A 17,719-nucleotide genomic window follows, 5' to 3' on the forward strand; every position below is an offset into this window, starting at 1 on the left:
TCAAATAGCAAAAATAGTTAGGTGATCTGAAACATTTAAGTGTGACAAATATGCAAAACTTTAAGAAAAAGAAAATAAATAAGGAAGGGGACAAATACTTTTCCACGGCACTTGCCCTTCCTATAGATGCCTTTTCAGGGAGTGGACCTTATTCTAAACTAATTTAACAGCCCTGAGCTACACATTAAAAATAACTCTGCTGACTGGTCTCACAAATGAAGTCTAGAGCAGGTTATCAGAGCCTCTTTGCTAAAATAAGGTTAGGATAGAGAGCTTTAAAAAGGGGCTAAATCAAATGAAACCCAAAATGTCCTCCATAACCCCAACAATTAGGTAAAATAGGAACAAAAATTTCCAAAAACATGACAGGGTTTGTGATGATTCTCTCATTTTTAAAGTATATAGAGCGCTTTGACATGCACAATTCCTTTTAAGAATGAAAATATTGATAAATTAAGCAGTGACTGTCCCGTCTTGCTTTTTTGAGATTTCGAGTAACACGCAGTGTCAAAGCTTGGGACAAAGACCCTGGAAAAACTGGCAAAAATAAGCTGGATTTAAAAAAAATCAATGGGTCTTTAATGCAGACAGATTTTAATTGGGATCTAAAGAGACACTCAACGAAATTCAAATTATTTTATTATGTATATTAAGATCATGTTAACTGTCCTCTTCTGATATATCAATGAACTTCTGGAGTTAGTGTCAGGATCAGGCCTCTGAGGAAGAAAGGAGGGAGGGTAAAGGGGAGAAGACACACAGAGGAAAGCCCAAGGAGTAGTAAGGGTTAATGTAAAACATGGAGGCCCATATGCACACCCACGCACAAAAACAGGACAAATCAGAATGCTTTTCATTTTCATCAGCGTTTAGCCTTGGGCCCCGGCTCTGTCTGTGATAAGTGATGACAGTGGGCTCCATGACGGCCCGTGGAGGAGGCCCCGCAACACTGCAGCTCTCCGGCCCCCATTCTCCGGGAGGAGCAGGGGGAAAATTAATAATTATCATCATGGATAACACCAACAGGGAGCAATTCATCATCGCTCCCCTTTCGCCCGGCTGTGTGTCAGCGAGCCGCGTGGCCCAGCCAGATACTATTATACGAAGGTGGGGGGACGTGGGAAGGGAGGGGGGGTAAAGGAGAGGGAAAGGGAGGGGCATTGAGGGGGAGGGAAAGAGGGGGCGGGAGAGGAGAGGGCTAATGCGCTTTTGATGGGGTTTATCCAGGCGTGGAGGCTTCAAGCACGACCACCTCACGGGCACGTTGGTGTGAATTCCTCCCCCTTCCACCTCCTCCATCTCTGCTCTCAGCCTCCACACGACTGCTGCCACTCCAGCGAGGAGGAGGACTCACCATCAGCTGCAGCACACCTCTGATCTGTGACTCATGATAACTCTCAGACATAAAAAAACCCCTCTGAATTCTACAGGAACAGCTGAAGACAGTTTAAATCCATGCTCTATGGAAGTGACCCAAGATTGTCTGTACTTTTTGGGGATATTGGGATCATAGTTTCTAATTTAGTAAACAAAAGTTTCAGAAAATAAAGAAGGTAGGCAAAATTAAAAAGGAAACAAAATTAAATGTTGCAAAGCAGTTAAGTTTCTTTGCAAAGATAGGACAAACTCCCAGAGGTGATCTTAAAGTGAAAAATTGTTGGAACCTGTTCTCATACACGACTGCATGAGAACTTATGGCATCAGAATTAAAGGGTGTACAAGTGCCAAGCTTAGCTGCAGATACCTGGAGCCCTAAGGCTAGCACATAAAGGAATGCAACAGGCCATATGCTCAGTACTTGCACAGATCAAGAGAGGTCTGGCTGCAGAACGTTCATCTCTGGTGGCCACTCTCACAGACTGTTCATCTGAGACACTGTACATCTCAGGACAGAAATTAACAGTAAAAACATTAGAAATAAAAATGTAGGATACCACAAGTTTAAAGTTAAAAATCTGACCTGTAAAACCTGAAGACAAAACATTTAATAAAGCTGAGTAATCAGTCAGAACATAGCACAGCTTATGTAGGTCCCCTAGCTGTGTAAGCTACCTAGATGACGGAGCTATGCAACTAATGTAGCTATGTGACAGATGTAGCTAAAGCTCATAAAGCAGCTACGTAATCTACGTATCTACATTATGTACATAGCTAAGTTAGCTTTTGCTATATCTGCTAAAGCACATGTTGCTAGAGCTAACTTAGCTACATTGGCTTATGAAGTACTGTTAATTACAGAGCCACCATAGCTATGTTAGCTTTGTTAGCTAAGATAACGTAGCTAAAGCAAGCTAACGTTTGTGTCACTACCTCTAAAACAGGTTTTTACTTAGTTTTATTCCTATTTAGTCTGTAATGTTTGTAATGGGGCTATTTCATGAATGCAACTTCCTGACTTTGTTTATGAATAAAGTAAAAAAAAAGACACTAAAAATAAAGCTGAAAACATGTTGTACTGGCAAATTACATCAATTCTATTTTGAAAAAGAGAAGGCGTCACAGATGAACAGTCTGTAGCAAGACTGTCCTGCACAGATCACACGCCAGAGACAAAATGCCATTAAATTAACGCTTTATTATTTGGTAAAGTGCATGACTATTTGGTTACTATTTGCTTGTCATATGAAAAGGCAGTGGACAACATAGTAGCCATAGCTTTGGCTACGGTGCACCCATGGTGCAGCTAAATGAGGGTTCACTGTGACAGCAGAGGGCGAGTGATTATATTAAAGTGGTACACTGATTGTGGGGATCATTTTGAAAATTCAGGTTTTTATGATTTCATTTATTTAAAGTTGTCTTACAAAATTGGGGAGATATGATTCTGCATAGCACATAACGATTTGCAGTTTCATCATCACAGTTAGAAGAATAGGTTGCTAATTTAACACTGGCACTGGACTGAGATCTACATTGGCAGATACTCAATGCCAAGGTAGTGTAATTATAGTGACAGGTTCAACTCTTCATAGGCTTCATCTCTTAAAAGGAACCCTGCATGATCAGACAAGTTCCTCTTGTTGGATAGATATTTGTATCTCTCATATGTATATTGATCTAAAAAACCCACTAGATATCTGCATTCTGAGTAATTTGAGTTTATAAACTCACCAGGAGGCTGCCATGTAACCGCTGTTTCAGACTGGCAGGCAGTGTTAGGGCTGCATCTCAGAGATACAGCACGTCTCACGTGCAGAGAATTTTAAGGTTTGAGGTCTCTTCTATTTTTATTTGTACCACGAGCAGTTATCCGTCAAACTAGTCAGGAAAATGATCAATACAGAGCCATTTTTACCCTGTTGTGGCAAATATTTACATCCACACTGGTAGAATATGTTTGAAATCTGTTTCTTGACGAACCAGATGAAGGCCATGTGCTATAATGTGTCTGTTTGATAAAGTTGTTTTACAAACTTCTATTATTTATGAAGCTTTCTGTTTCCACACGGTTCAAAATATTGCAGGTAAAGATTAACCCTGTACAAGAACACTTCCGGTTTTAGCTTTTCAAAGTAAAAGCCCACTTTAGCACTTCTTTGGAGAAACTCCCTTCGTACACTTCCACTATACACTGAATCGAGTCACTTGTAGGGAGGTTTACTGAGGTAAAACTTAGGAGGAATGACAGAGCTTTGACAGCAGGGAGACAAAGCCAACATGCAGCAAACTCATGTCAGCAACAGCTGCCAGCAGCAAAACATACTGCCAGTCTGGAAAAACGGTTACTGCATAGCAACGGCGAGGAGCGATAGTGACGTCAAAGTACCAGTGTGGACCAAAACATGGTGGCCTCCTGGTGAGTTTATAAACTCAAACCTACTCAAAATGCAGATATCTAGTGAGTTTTTTCAGTTCAATATACATGAGAGGTAGAAATATCTATCCAACAAGATGAACTTGTCTGATCATGCAGGGTTCCTTTAAATGTTCACATATTAAGCTAAATGTAAAAAAAAAAACAACTTGTGTAAATCTATGCTGTTTTTAACAGCTTTGGAACTTTTTTAAAAGTATCAGTTGTAAAAAAAATCAAATATTGTACCATTTTAAGAAGTTGCATCCAAAAAGTAGATTGCATTATATATTTTATAAACCTTCGTAGGTGAGTGAGATACTTAACAGTTTTTGGCAGCCAATGCAAGTCTGGCTTCTGAATTTCTGCAACACAGCCCTGGGGAACTTTTTGATTTTTCTTGTATGTGAAATTTGTTTTGGACTAGGGATGCATGATATTGGATTTTTGCCGATATCCGATATGCCGAAAACCTTGCAAAGCAGATGGATCCGCCTGTTTCCTTGTTTCTCACTGGTGAATCCATCTTGCAAAGCTCCCGTCTGAACCGTTTGGGCCCGGTTACAAAGCGACAGGACGAGGGGCAGTACTTTCAGGCGAGTTGTGACATAAGCAAGCAGCAACAAGAGGCCGGTGCCGTTATGGTGAAAGACAGTAGTGTGGATGTGGCTAAAGCGCCAGTTCTAGCAGAACTTGATGACATTTCTTGACGAAGAACAAAGAATAGCAGTGAGTTATTTTCTTTAAAAACGACAAAAGTCACGTACTGACATGTCTACAGTCGTCATGGTTACGTTATACGGTTCTATATAGAGTTTATTCCTCGGTAGCTGCACACTAGTACCTCGGTAGCGGCGAAAAAGTCATGTGTTTTGTTGCTCTGATTGGCCCGTAAAGATGTGACAGACAGACCGTTCATCCAATCACCCTCCAAGTTTTTTCAAAGGCTTTGCCCTTTCCCAAACGCTGTATATCGAAGGTTTTCCAGTTGTGTGTGAAACAAATCCATCTGGCGTGTCAGGTTAATATGCCGACATTTACAGATTTATTTTAGCCGACACCCATATTGATACCGATATTTTAAGATGTTTTACATAACTAAAAATTTCATTCTTTTAAGACATTTCAAGGTTTAAGGATGAAAAAAGAAACAACCTTTATTTTTTTTAAACACACTTTAAAGTTTAAAGAATGAAGATGAATAAAGAAAAAGATCTCAGCTTACATCGGTCTGTTGGTCCAGCCTAAAACTAACACTAATTTATTAGTATTTATGGACAAATTTTACAGTTGATATATGCTGATATTCACAGCCGAAATAAAAAGACATTTTGATATCTGCCGATACCGATATCAGGCCGATAAGTTTCTGAAACCACCAGAAATTGAATTCTGGGCGTTTCTTGACAGTCGACTAAAACAAGCCTGCCAACCTGATTCTTGCTGATAGTCAGCAGAAACCCAATCATTGACTGATAAACACTGAAGACAAAGTTCTGACTTGGAGAGGATTTCCATGAACAATTTCCCTTCTTAATGTGCTGAAAATCGTCCTTGAAGTTGACGAGTGCCTGCCCTGTCAGTCCAGCAGGCCACCCCCCCCACACACATAATTTAAATTTGATGGAAAGCAGCCTAGAGATGGATTGCAGAGACTTCTTCTCTTGTAGCGCTACAGTAGCTACATCAGCAGCAGTGTAAAATTAATTACAGACAGAAACTTGTTCTCTGCTGCCACACCATCAGCATACATCATGAGGAGGGGATGAGACATTTCTGCTCGCTGCTCCACAGTTCACGTAAATGGATCATGGAGCTGTGGGAGCAACACCAAAATAACACAAGGATAAAAAATGCCCAGTAGAATTTCAGGTCCAAGTTTAAATGAAAGTTTCAGCCCATTCATACATCCTGTATGTGCATTTACAGTTTGCAAAGAAAGGCATGTTGTACACAAGGCACAGAGGATGTGAGATGTAAAAGAAAGGCGAGGGAGAGGGTAATAAAAAAGGAAAGAGTGAGAGGATTTGTCTTGTGCGTGAACGGCGCAGACGCAGGGGTTGTGCTGTTCATTTAATGCAAGGTTAGGCAGGCTGGCTGATGAATGGACTGTCGACGGGAGAACAAAAGCAGGCGCTCCATCACAGGACGGGAGGCGCAGCAGCTCCCCCTCACCAATCCCCCAGCACTGGTCCAGGAGCGGTTTACCCTTCACACATCCTAACCTTAACTACTACTGAGCAGCTGCAGCTGATACTGACTGCAGATCAGTATCTTTATGGTAACAACACCTTGCTCCAGCAGGTCAATAATCCATCTGTAAATCCTGGGACAAGCAGGCTGGAGGCAAGACACCACAAGCACGACTGATACATTCTATGCAGAATACCTGCATTACAAAAGTCATAAAAACATAGATAAAACTAGCATTATTGCTTGGCTGAATGCTAAATCATATATTTATGTGTATGCTTGTGTATATGAGGAGGGAGAGAGAGGATGATCAGAAGCGTGAAATAGCAGGGAGCAAGAAATCGTGTCCGGAAACACCTATAAAAAAATATAATGAAAATGGAAAAATGCACCTCCATACTCTAAGATCCAACCGTCCGTTTTGTGGTTGTGTACTCCTAACATGACTGGACTTACATCCCAGAAATAGAAACCGGATGTTTTCAATTACAGAGCAGAAAAGACAGGAAAAATGAGAGGATGTTTACAAATCCCATTAAATTCAGTGGCCTCACCCAGGGAGCACAAGCCAGATAATAACCACCTATTGATTATCCATTAAACCAATACACCAGACAGTGCAGTAACACTGCAGCACAACACAAAACTGCTCCAACACAATGCACTTTTTCCCTCAAAGACCACTTCTCAGAGTCCAGAGCGACAGAGGCTGCAGCAGTGTGGCTGTTCACCATCGCAGAGAGAAAAAGGTGGCTCAGACACTCCAGGAAGTTCAGAGAAGATGGAGAGGGGGGGCTGGAGTAGGGTATGAAGGTGGCCACAGGCACCTCACCAAATAGAATCATAAACTATTGTCCATGCTTTGGTGCCTGTGGCTGACCCTCAGTGAGGACACACATTTTATGTTGCAGTCATTGGTCAGGCTGACCTACAGCACGGCTCAAAGGCTCAGGCAGGTTTTAGACGAGTCATGTAACGTCCGACACAGAAACCATTATTTATGTCTGTCATAGAAATAGTGTCGATTAAAGATCTGGTGGGGAACTTTCAATATGTGTAGGTTTTGGTGCCCCTAGTGGACAAATTGGTGTATCTGTTGTCTTTGCTTTCTTATGTGTAATAAAAATAATGTTCTGATTGTCTTTTATTAATCGTTCTTGGACAATATTCATAAAAAAAAGTGGGCAGTAGCTTTGGACTTGCCAAACTCCTTCTGAAAGACAAGTTGGTTCCAACTAAGGCAGGGCAATAAATCACAATTTAGATTAAATTGCTATGCAATTTTCAAATCGCAGACGGTGCGATTTCTTCAGCTTGAAATGTGTAAAAAAAAAAAAAAAAAAAAAAAAAAACGAACAGTTTAATGTGCTTGCTGCAAAGATGTCTTTCTCTATAGATCAAGCAAAAATCCAAGTGTCAATACTGTTTTTAGAATGATTCACTAAAAAGTCGTAGTTTTCCTGTTTTTGTACGTTTTTCTTCTTAAAAAATGACAAATGCATAAAAATGACAATTCCCTTCAATAAAAAATATCATATAAAAATGTCAATATCAGTCAAAATTATCACAACAAGATATTTTTTCAAGATATTTCAGACCTAGTTCAATCTATCAAATGATGTGTTGGTTAAAAAGAATGGTTTATTGCCTGTGCTCATTAAAAATCCATTGTATGAGTGAAGTATTTTAGGGTGGCTTCACATTAGGGACTTGGCTATAGATTCAACTACACTTGACCCCAGTCCAGTTCCATTTGGTTATTGTCAATGCAAGCGAGCTGAGTCCCTTTGAGGTGGTCTTAGGCATGGTTTGTAAGGATTTGGGCACTGCACCCTGGAGATGTGAACGCAACTGGGCCCAAATACCGGGTACTCATCAGTGAGTTATTAAAAATCTTATTTTAAATGTCTCCCCTCTCTTCAAAATGGTCATATCTGTGTAGCAGTGGCCTGTTTCATCCTCTCAGTTTAACCGTAGATGCGGAAGTAGAAGAGCAGTCGTTGCTGGCATCTTAAAAATAATATAAACATCCATAGCAGCTTGCAGTATGGCCTCAACCGTCTGCATGAAGCATAAACAAATGTTAATCCAAGAGGTAGCCATGGTTATCTCATCTTCTTCTTTCTGGTGGACCCAACTATGCATATGCTGCCACCGACTGTATCATACTGTGTACATAGGTAAGTGTGCTCAAGCACGGAATAATGTCAACAAGGTGAAAGCAGACCACTTAGGTTAGAGGAGAGGGAGGAGCAAGTGGGCAAGTCACGGAACAATCATGCCCAATGTTAAAAAGGCACATGAAATACCAGCATTTTAGGCGTTTCTTTGGAAATTATGTTTCAACAACACTATCAGCTGGTATGCACACAAGCCTGTTTGATGCACATGGTTGGGTTTGTAATTTTAGGGTTATGTCTGCACAAAAAAAAGGTAACTTTGTTTAAGTTTACCGATTCTTTGCAGATAACATCACGCAGCAGCAAACTCCCTTTGGGGGGCAAGATGCAATTTCTGTTTAGAGAAACGCTATCAAATAGGCCATGTTTTAAGCTGTTTATAACCATGCCAAGCACTAAAAGTGCAAAAACAAAAACATTCTCTACTCTTAAACTACTTTTGTGTCCCTGAAGTAGTGAAATATTCAGGAAAAAAGCATGGATTTAAAAACCTCTGTCTGAGGCCACAAAGCAAGAGGGGAAATCCATCTCTTCTAAGGGATCCAGATCATTTTGCTCAGCTCAGTAGACCTGGATGTTTGGCTCCCAAATGGCTCCTCATCTTTTAACAGTTTGTCTTTTTAAATGTGGATCAAATAATGACAAAGCATTGAGAGCTATTTTGTAGAACATACTCGTTCATGAACAGCACCACATTTCTCAGTCTCGTACCCCAGGAGGTTTACACAGTTGGTAGTAAATCATCATTTAAATTTAAAGCATGTTTGTTACTAAAATAGGGTTTTTAGATGGTAAAGGGCACAGCTAGCCTCTTAGCTCAGTACAAGACTCCTCTAGACTTTTGTCTCCCTTCATCTGGTTAGACGATGCTAAATAATGCTTTTTTGTAAAGTGTAGAGCTCAATAATTGCAGCGTAGAGGTCCATTTAGAGCTGTTAAGTACTAACTTTCCTCTGTTCCCATTCATTCCTAATGGCTGTCCCTCCCTTCCTGACCCCCAAAGGACATTCCTGTGTCATCAGAATCACATGACTGTAAACAACTTCTTGAAAGAGTACAGCGCACATCTCAGTGTGACCATGCTGAAATAGGCATAGTTGCTAAATTTCATCTTCTGCCTTAAAGAATTATATAATACTAAAAATGGAACACATATGCAGAGTATTTTTAAAAAGTGTCATTATCTGGCAGTTATGTTTAATTTAAACAGTATACCAAAAAGTCAAGGTCAGCGAGACTTCCAGGAACATTGTTCCAGTTACTCTGGGTAATTCTCAGGCTCAACAGCAACTGCTTCAACACTTCTCAGGAGTAAAGGAGCTTTATGTGACGAGCTTAAAGGCATGAAGAAAATTAGATTTATCCAGGGCAGAACTGTTCTCCAACTCCTCCTGTGAGTTTGTTCCCTAACAGTTCAGAGATTTGAGCCTTGAGGTCAGAAACAATCAGCTGAATAACTCTAACAGCTCACTGATGACTTCACAAAGTTATTCAATTTACTCTCCACTGACTCTGATAAAAGTTGAACAAGCTGGAAAGAATAAAACATCAGGAGTAACCTTTAAAAGACAGATTTAATCCCGTCTGTATACGCGCCCTCAGGGTGAGAGTTGTCTTGTGATTGTGTTTGGTATTTGACACACTGACAGGTCAAGCAGGCTGTGAACATTCACCATGTTGTATGACATGTAATCCAAAGTCACATTAGCCTCTCTGCTCTGATTCGATTTGAAACTCTATTAAATATCCGACTGACGGACATCCTCTTAAATTTAGAAACATCATCCATCAACACGAGCTGAATGATGCCGCTGCTGTTCGTACTGCCTCATTCCTTTCAACCCATATTTGTGATAAATGACAGGTGGAGATGGAGGATGTGCAAAGTTTTCTTTCACATCATTTTGTTTGTAGCCTTAATACATTATACAGAGAATGGACTTGGTATATCATATAAAACTAATGTACAATTCATCTAAAGGCTGATTAAAAAGCAGGCAAGCAAACAAAGAAGCATCAACTATTAAGCTGATTGACTGCCGATTAAAAGTTGTATATTCAAGGTAAAAAAAAAACCAAAAAACAAACAAACAAAAAAAGTAACAGTATATTCTGCTCTTAACGAGTTCTGGAAAGAATTTTCAAGAATTAGCAAAGTATTTTATTTCTTTTGTTTGTTCAGGAGATATGTGAATAATTAAAAAAAATATCTAAATAACACTTAATTCTAGTGGGCCCTAACTACCTATCAATTTTAGGTTTTTTTTGTTTTGTTTTCATTTTAATTACACTGTAATTTCATAATAATAAGTGTAAGTATCTAGTAATTTCTCCAGAAAAAGTTGCCTAGAAATAAGTTGGCATTTTACCATGTAATAACTTTAAAATGTGGTAATATTGAAGAAGCATTTACCTTGTGTTAATGTGTTAATTGCATAGTCATTCCTAAAATTCCATGTAATTTCTTCAACATAAGTTGACTACGTCAAGTTACTTAAAGGGAAATGGGCCTTTAACTTAACTTAACACAAGGCCATTTTTTTAAAATTACACAGAAATTACCTGTTCATTTTGGAGGAAGGGTTTACTTTCATTTCATGGGATGATATGTAGAAATTACCTACAAAATCCTTATGAAGAATGAAGGAAATTTTGAAGAAATTATGAATGAAGGCATTCAGAAATTACAAAAAAAAAGTAATTTTATTTAGGAAGGACTCATTCTAAATTAGTGGGCCAAAATAAAGAAATTACCTTGAAGTTATCAAGCAGCTTATATAGAAAACTATCATCTTATTTCATAAAAATTGTTCACTTAAATGCCACCTAATTACAAAGAACTGCCACAGTATATCAGAAATTCCTTGTTAATCAATAACATCATTACTAGGTACATACTTCTGCAATATTACCACAACTCGAAGTTATTGTTTGTAAAACGCAAAGTTTTACTTGGTAATCACGACCTTATTGTTGAGAAATGACTAGGTAATTAAACCTATGACAAATAAAAGACTCTATTGTTACTTGGTATTTAGAGCCCACTAAAATAAAGTGTTACCAATATTTCTGATGGACTTGGTTCAGTCTGTCTTAAGCAAAAGACTTCACATTTCCCTTGCTGCCAGGCAATCAGCTAGTCGGATTTTGTAAACTTACACCAACCTCATCTTAAAGCAAGTTCTTCTTTCAAAGGCTGTTTCACTTGACAGTCTAACAGAATAACTCAGTATTTCCTAACTCTTAGAAAATCTTTAATATTACCCCCTCTACTTCTGATTATATACTCTCTTTTTTTACCCTAAATTGCCCTACTATAGTGTCATTTTAATGAGAATCCCTCATTAGGATAACGCATGCTTTCACACAAAATAACTGGAGACAAAATAAAACTAAATTAGCTTAAAAAGTCTTTAAACTTGTTAACAGCATTGTGAAAGTCTTCATGTGTGAGTAGATAGCGTGTGGATGTCTGTACTCACTGTGAAGTCAGTGGTGTTTGTGATCTTCAGGCAGAAATCTGACGTAAACTCCAACTCTGACAGACAGACTCTGTTACAGTCGATCGTCTATGGACAGACAAAAACAATTCAATTCAACAACTTTATTAATCCCTCAAGGGACAATTGGTTCAGAGCAGCTTGTACATAAAAACACAGATAAAAACACAGTGACAAAGACAACAACAGTAAGTGTAAGCTAAAATACACAATAAGACCTAAAAAGGTGAATGCTGATAGAGTTCAAAGGGACTTGAAGGGTAAAAGACTGAAAGAGATATACATAAGACCCTAAGAAGCATTTGATAATCTAAATTAAATGATTACTTACTCTCTTTTTGACAAAACGATTAAAAAATGATTAACACTGATGACAAGATAAACTCAGATCAGTCAACAAACTAGCAAAGCACTCAGAGAGCGCAGACCTCCACCATCAGCCCTATCTCCCAATAGAAAAGAATCCTTTAAAAAATTCCTGGATCCAGATGGTGATCTGGATCACTCCCATTATCTAATCACATCTTCCTTATGTCATTTCTGACATTTCCTGAAAATGGCATCCAAATCCGTTCAGAATTTTTTGAGTTATGTTGCTAACAAACTAGCAAACAAACTAACCAACAAACCCTGCTGATCACATAACCTCCTTGGCGGAGGTAAAAAAAGATGCTAAGACGATTAAAACAAAACCTTGGGTTTAATCATGCTCTGTTTAAAGAACATGCCTGCATAATAAAACTTCACAAACTTTTTGCAGACACCTTGGTTGGTTTCTGATATTTTTCTACATTCACACTCATCAGCAAAGAGGACTCTCTTTTTAACTAATACTTCTAGTTCTAAGAAGCTCCCTAGTCCCTTGTTTTATCATTGTATGCTCATTATTAAATGTATCTATATCCCACAAATGACAGTAAAACAGACAATTTTAATGTTTCATGCAGCACAAAACTCAGAATTATCAGACATGTGGCCTTTTGCTTCTGTCCAATAAAATTTAACTGCAGTGTCATGCAGCTGAATGAGAATCTATAACAGAAACTCTGTAACTGACTATCACAGTTAAGTTACATTTTTTAAATAAATAAACATAAATAAAACCTTGATTATGCTCTGTCCCATCATCTTGTGACTGGAAGATTTTACCCTGAGGCCAAAGTCTGCTTCATTTCTATGTTGGAGGCTGAAAATTGTATTCACAGCTTCACCGTCCCTTTTTTCTCTTCCAGATAAGTTTGGCTAACCTTGCTGTTGTTCTCAACCTGCAAATGCACCGTCTGCAGCTTTAATCTACCTCAGTTACTTCTATGGAGACTAATTAGAATAACATACTAGCACAATGACTTTCTTACCTATCAACAGAATTACCCTAAACACAAGGGTTAAACACAGCCTCTAATGACTGAAAGTTAAAGAAACCTCTAGTTAAACATTCCTATCTGCTCTCACATAGAAAAAACTCATCTGTAAAGCAGGAATTTATAATTCCATGAAAGGACTCTCAATTTTACGGAATAGCAGCCAGCCTTAATGGAATGTTATTGGATCGTATCAACGGGAGGCGATAGATGAGAGTCTGTGTAATTTGGGCAGAGGGGCTGTCTATTTGTCACTGGAGGGGAGAAACTATCGATTAGAGGATTCAAATTCCATTATATCAACTTCTGCTCTCATTCATCACATCCACAGATGGATGGAGGAAACGTAAGGCCTGCTTAGCAAACAGGCGGAGAAACATATGAGGGACGAGAGGAGGAAAAATCCTGCAGAGAAAGACTCAGAAAAGGTATCTGTGCTCTTAGATGTTTGGGCTACGTGCGTGTGCGTTTGTTTTATCTCTGTGTAATGTGTGTGCTCTCCCATCAGCCCAGTAAAAACCGCTCTATCCGCAGGGGGCTGAGAGTAATGAAGTTTCCTAAAGAGGAACTTAAACAAGGATTAGACAGATCAATCACCCAGCTCTACAGCATCAGCACACATACACCTTCAGGGCCCTATCTCTCTCTCCACAGCTAACTCATGCTCTCATTCTCTGTCTGCAGCCTAACAGCTTAGACCCCACAGACTCTATTTCTCCTGTTTGGAGCTTCAAGAACCTTTAGAATTAGGATCAGACTGACAGATTGGTTTGGCAGATGTCCGGCCAGTAGAAGTGTTTGGTATCAGATGCTCGGTGGTTGGTGTAATCCATGACAAAATTGAGGTTCAACTCTGTGGCTATAGGAAAAGAACTGAAAGTTTACACTGAAGTTAAAGTCAGTGAGAGACTGTATCAGCTCGTATCAGCTCTGTGCTGTTGGTTACAGCTGCAATCAAAATCATTCAACCCCCTCTGCAAATTAGGTTTACTGTAAAAATTTACAGATGTTATGCTTTTTGCAAAGAACAAATCAAACAAAAGCAAAGCTTAACATAACTAATGCTTCAAGTGGTTTCCCAAAATCAATTGAAAATGCAATTGAATTAAACAAAATGACTCCTCCAGTCTCAACATTATTCAACCCCTTCATGAAAAGCATTTTTAGTGCTTATTAGAGCACCCTTTTGTTTCAGTGACCTGCTGCAAACAAGATTCATAGTCAGACACCAGCTTATGGTAACAGTCCTGAGGAATCTTAGCCCATTCCTCATGTGCAATGGCCTCCAGTTCAGTAATACTTTTGGTTGTGCATGCTGGAATCGCCTTCTTCAAATTCTATGGGGTTCAAGTCAAGCAACTGTTTCCACATATGTATGGTTAAGTCAACAGGAAGTCCATTCATCCCTGTGGAAATGTATGATATCGGTAATATTTTCTCCTTTAAGGAAACAAAAAATTGCATTAGATTTAGGAGAGACGATATCACAGCCTGCTAGCTGACCTAACTGCTAACTGGATAACAAGCTATGACTAATAATATTACTCAACTTGATAAAATATGCAGTCAGATTAACCACTTAAACATGAAATATATCATGATTTATCAGTTGCTATAAAGTGCTATGAGAGTGTTTTGGTATTGTCAGATTATTTAAACATCTAAGTGAACGTTAGAATGGATGATTAGATAAAAAAGGTTAATTATAAACTAACATTTTAATGGTTAAATAGTAAAAATGAGGAAGGAAATACTTAAAAAGCCTTTATTGTAATGGCCAAATTCAAATTACATTGCATTACAATAAAGGCATTACCAAGTATTACTATTTAACTATTTTTGTATTATATATGAAATAAACCTAGCACAAAAAGCAAGGACATTTGTGTTTTGTAGATTATTTCTTAAATGTTTCAATGCTTCTCCATAATAAGTCTTATACTGTTGGAAAGCCTGTTTAATTCCCTTTAAAATGGTGCCACATTTGTAAGGAACATGCATTGTGGGATGAGCAGCAGAGCTGAGTATGTTGGTTGCACCCATGAAAAATTTGACAAATCTCTGCCAATGCCAAACAGTTTATTCTGCCATTGACTCTTGTTTGGTCTTTGGTGTATTTGATGTTTGAGGCCTAAAGAAACAAGACATATTAACAATTTTCTTAAGCTACTTGATGCATTGCTCCTTGGGAGGTTTTTGTTCTGCTCTGTTGAACAGAGGAAGTAAAAGCATGTTGTTGACTGAATATGCTCCTTTAATCAGGTTATACTGCCACCTATAAGATGCCCCAGTACACTACAAAGCTAAGTGGACTGATCAACTGCTAAACCAGCGTATATATCAAAACATTAAATATTATCTTATTGACCAGTCTCACTCTTGGTGATCAGTACTGGTAATTGCAGCCAAAACACCAAATTGTAGCAGCAGTACATAACCTTTCAGTCTGTTTACCTGTATGACTGTAGGCTCAGAGATGAGTGTGTCCGCATTCACCACTTCTACCCCTGCCTCAGGCACTACAGCTTTCTTCATGCACGACATGTTGAAGCCATAAACATCATCCCAGAATGCAATGTGCTCTTGGTGCTTCTGTGTGTCTCCGACTGCTGCCAGGCTGATGTTACAGAGGTCAGGATAGACTGAGGAGAACAAAAAAAAAGAAGGTTCATTGATTCGTTTAGAATTCTTCTAACCAGTCCTTACTTAAAGACCAGAAATATCTAACTTTAGGCCTTTTCAAAAAAACAGTGCTGCTTTTAGACAAGATCATTTCTAATCTTCCCAGAATTCCCAAAGCCTAAGATTTGTACTTCAAGGAACAGTATAGGAATGCGAAAGGCTCTACTCTCAAATTGCACCATAAAATGACTTTTATTATTGTTGTTTTTATTATTGTCTTAACCTCTTAAAGATGAACTACTAATTCAAAAGAAACAAAGGCGTCACATAAATGCATCAGCCCACCTATTTTTTGGGGTCACTGCATCTCGACATTCAGTTTCATTGCTCTGCTATTGTAGGGCCGCCTGGCCATCAGTGGGTGCATCACTACAGGGATTTATCTGGCTCTTAACAAAACATCATTAATCATAACTAAAGGAAAGGGTGTGGGAATATGTGCCCCATAAAATTTCTCTCTCAGAGCAGAATATCAACTAATTTAATGGCTTGAGAACCATGCAGCAAATTTAATCAGAGAACGCCTCAACATCTTGTGGGTGTGGAGGTTGGCATCAATTTCACAAGGATGTTTTAATGACTGAATCCATCACATGTGCACAAAATGTGGCCTGATGACCACTTTGTCCTACTTTCATACTTTTACACTTTGCAAAATGAAAGGATGAGAAGAAGACAGCTGACCACTGGAAATCATTGGAGATCTCAAAGTGACATGAGGGATGGCATAAAAGTTCAAAATTTCAGTTAAGACTTTCAACATTATCTTGAACCTGGTTGCAGGGATTGACTGTTTTTTAAAACACTGATATTGAGTAACCAAGGATGGGCCGGTCCTATCCTGGTATTGGATATCCAGTTCTGTCTCAAATAGCTAGAAGTAATACATCTAATCTCCAAATTATACTTAGTCAGAGAAAAACTTGTAGCTTAATTGTAACAGTTTGAAAGTAAAATATTTGAGAAAAGTACACAACCTGTCCGGAAATGTGCTCCTTGCCTCCTGAGGGTTTGAAATAAAGAAAAAAAGACCATTTGATTTTCAATCTAACAGTCCTGGCAGTGAGTTGTTCTACTTTTTAATAATACCAACCTTAAAAGCGTCATTTTGAGCCTCTTCACTGGCAATCAAAGTTAAATGAGTCAACTTTCTCTGCGGCACAGAATTTCATTACAGCGGGAGATAAAAAAATCACCACCTCATTTTCTTCTTCAAGCAGTCACAAAAACAAAATAAAGTACCACTATCCCATTGTTCATTATCCTCTTTATTACCTCAGGTACCCATGCTAAATGAGGACAAAGAGCACAGTTAATAATGTTGATTGAGCTTTCTCTTACTTTCTGTCCACAGAGATAACTACACAGTGGTTGTTGTAAAGATTGAGGAGGTAAACAATTAAAAATGATGGAATTCTGTCCTTAAAAATCTTTCCTACTTGAGAAGGATTAAACTAAAAAATGGAAACCATTGTCATTTCAATCATCTTTAAACTTTTGCCACTAGACAAAATATTCACACAAATGATTTCATGGTTGAAAAGCTTTCCTCATCTCAGACAAATACTGCTGTTAGAAATCACCTTAGTTGTGGTTTAATAACATGAACTTTTGATTTTTTTGGATGCTACACAAAAAAAAAACACCAGCTCAAATGAAGAATTCTTGGAAAAGTGTGGTCCTGAATTCATCTTTTAGAGCATTAAAATTGGAGTATAAACAGTGATCACTGTGGCTCTTCATATTACATAACACTGTCTGTTGAATGAACATTATTCATGACTTAAAATGAGCATTAAACGTGAGCCTTAATGTGTCTTCTCATTGTCTTTTCACATCTGAATAGATTCTTTTGTATGCTTAATATGCTTGGTGATTAAGATAAAGCTGAGATGCTTGAAGCCATCGGTAACCCTACTGTGAAGTAACATTAGCCCACACAGAGGCCTAAGGCCGGGGCTAGACTTGTATCACACTCATGAGGACACAGCAAACTTATTATTTTACACG

The 17,719-nt window shown here is 38.5% G+C and overlaps 1 protein-coding gene across 2 annotated transcripts in view; it reads right to left on the bottom strand.

The window, feature by feature from the left end:
- Positions 1–17,719, bottom strand: part of prmt3 (protein arginine methyltransferase 3) — an 83,298-nt gene that overhangs the window by 21,131 nt on the left and 44,448 nt on the right. For both annotated transcript variants that reach the window (XM_041788524.1, XM_041788515.1), the window contains exons 12-13: positions 15,482–15,669; positions 11,649–11,735 (exon numbers count right to left, since the gene is read on the bottom strand). In XM_041788524.1, coding sequence (XP_041644458.1) covers positions 11,649–11,735; positions 15,482–15,669 — 275 coding nt within the window. The remainder of the gene's footprint in view (positions 1–11,648; positions 11,736–15,481; positions 15,670–17,719) is intronic.

Source organism: Cheilinus undulatus, linkage group 1 (genome assembly GCF_018320785.1).
Source record: "Cheilinus undulatus linkage group 1, ASM1832078v1, whole genome shotgun sequence".
Taxonomy (NCBI): domain Eukaryota; kingdom Metazoa; phylum Chordata; class Actinopteri; order Labriformes; family Labridae; genus Cheilinus; species Cheilinus undulatus.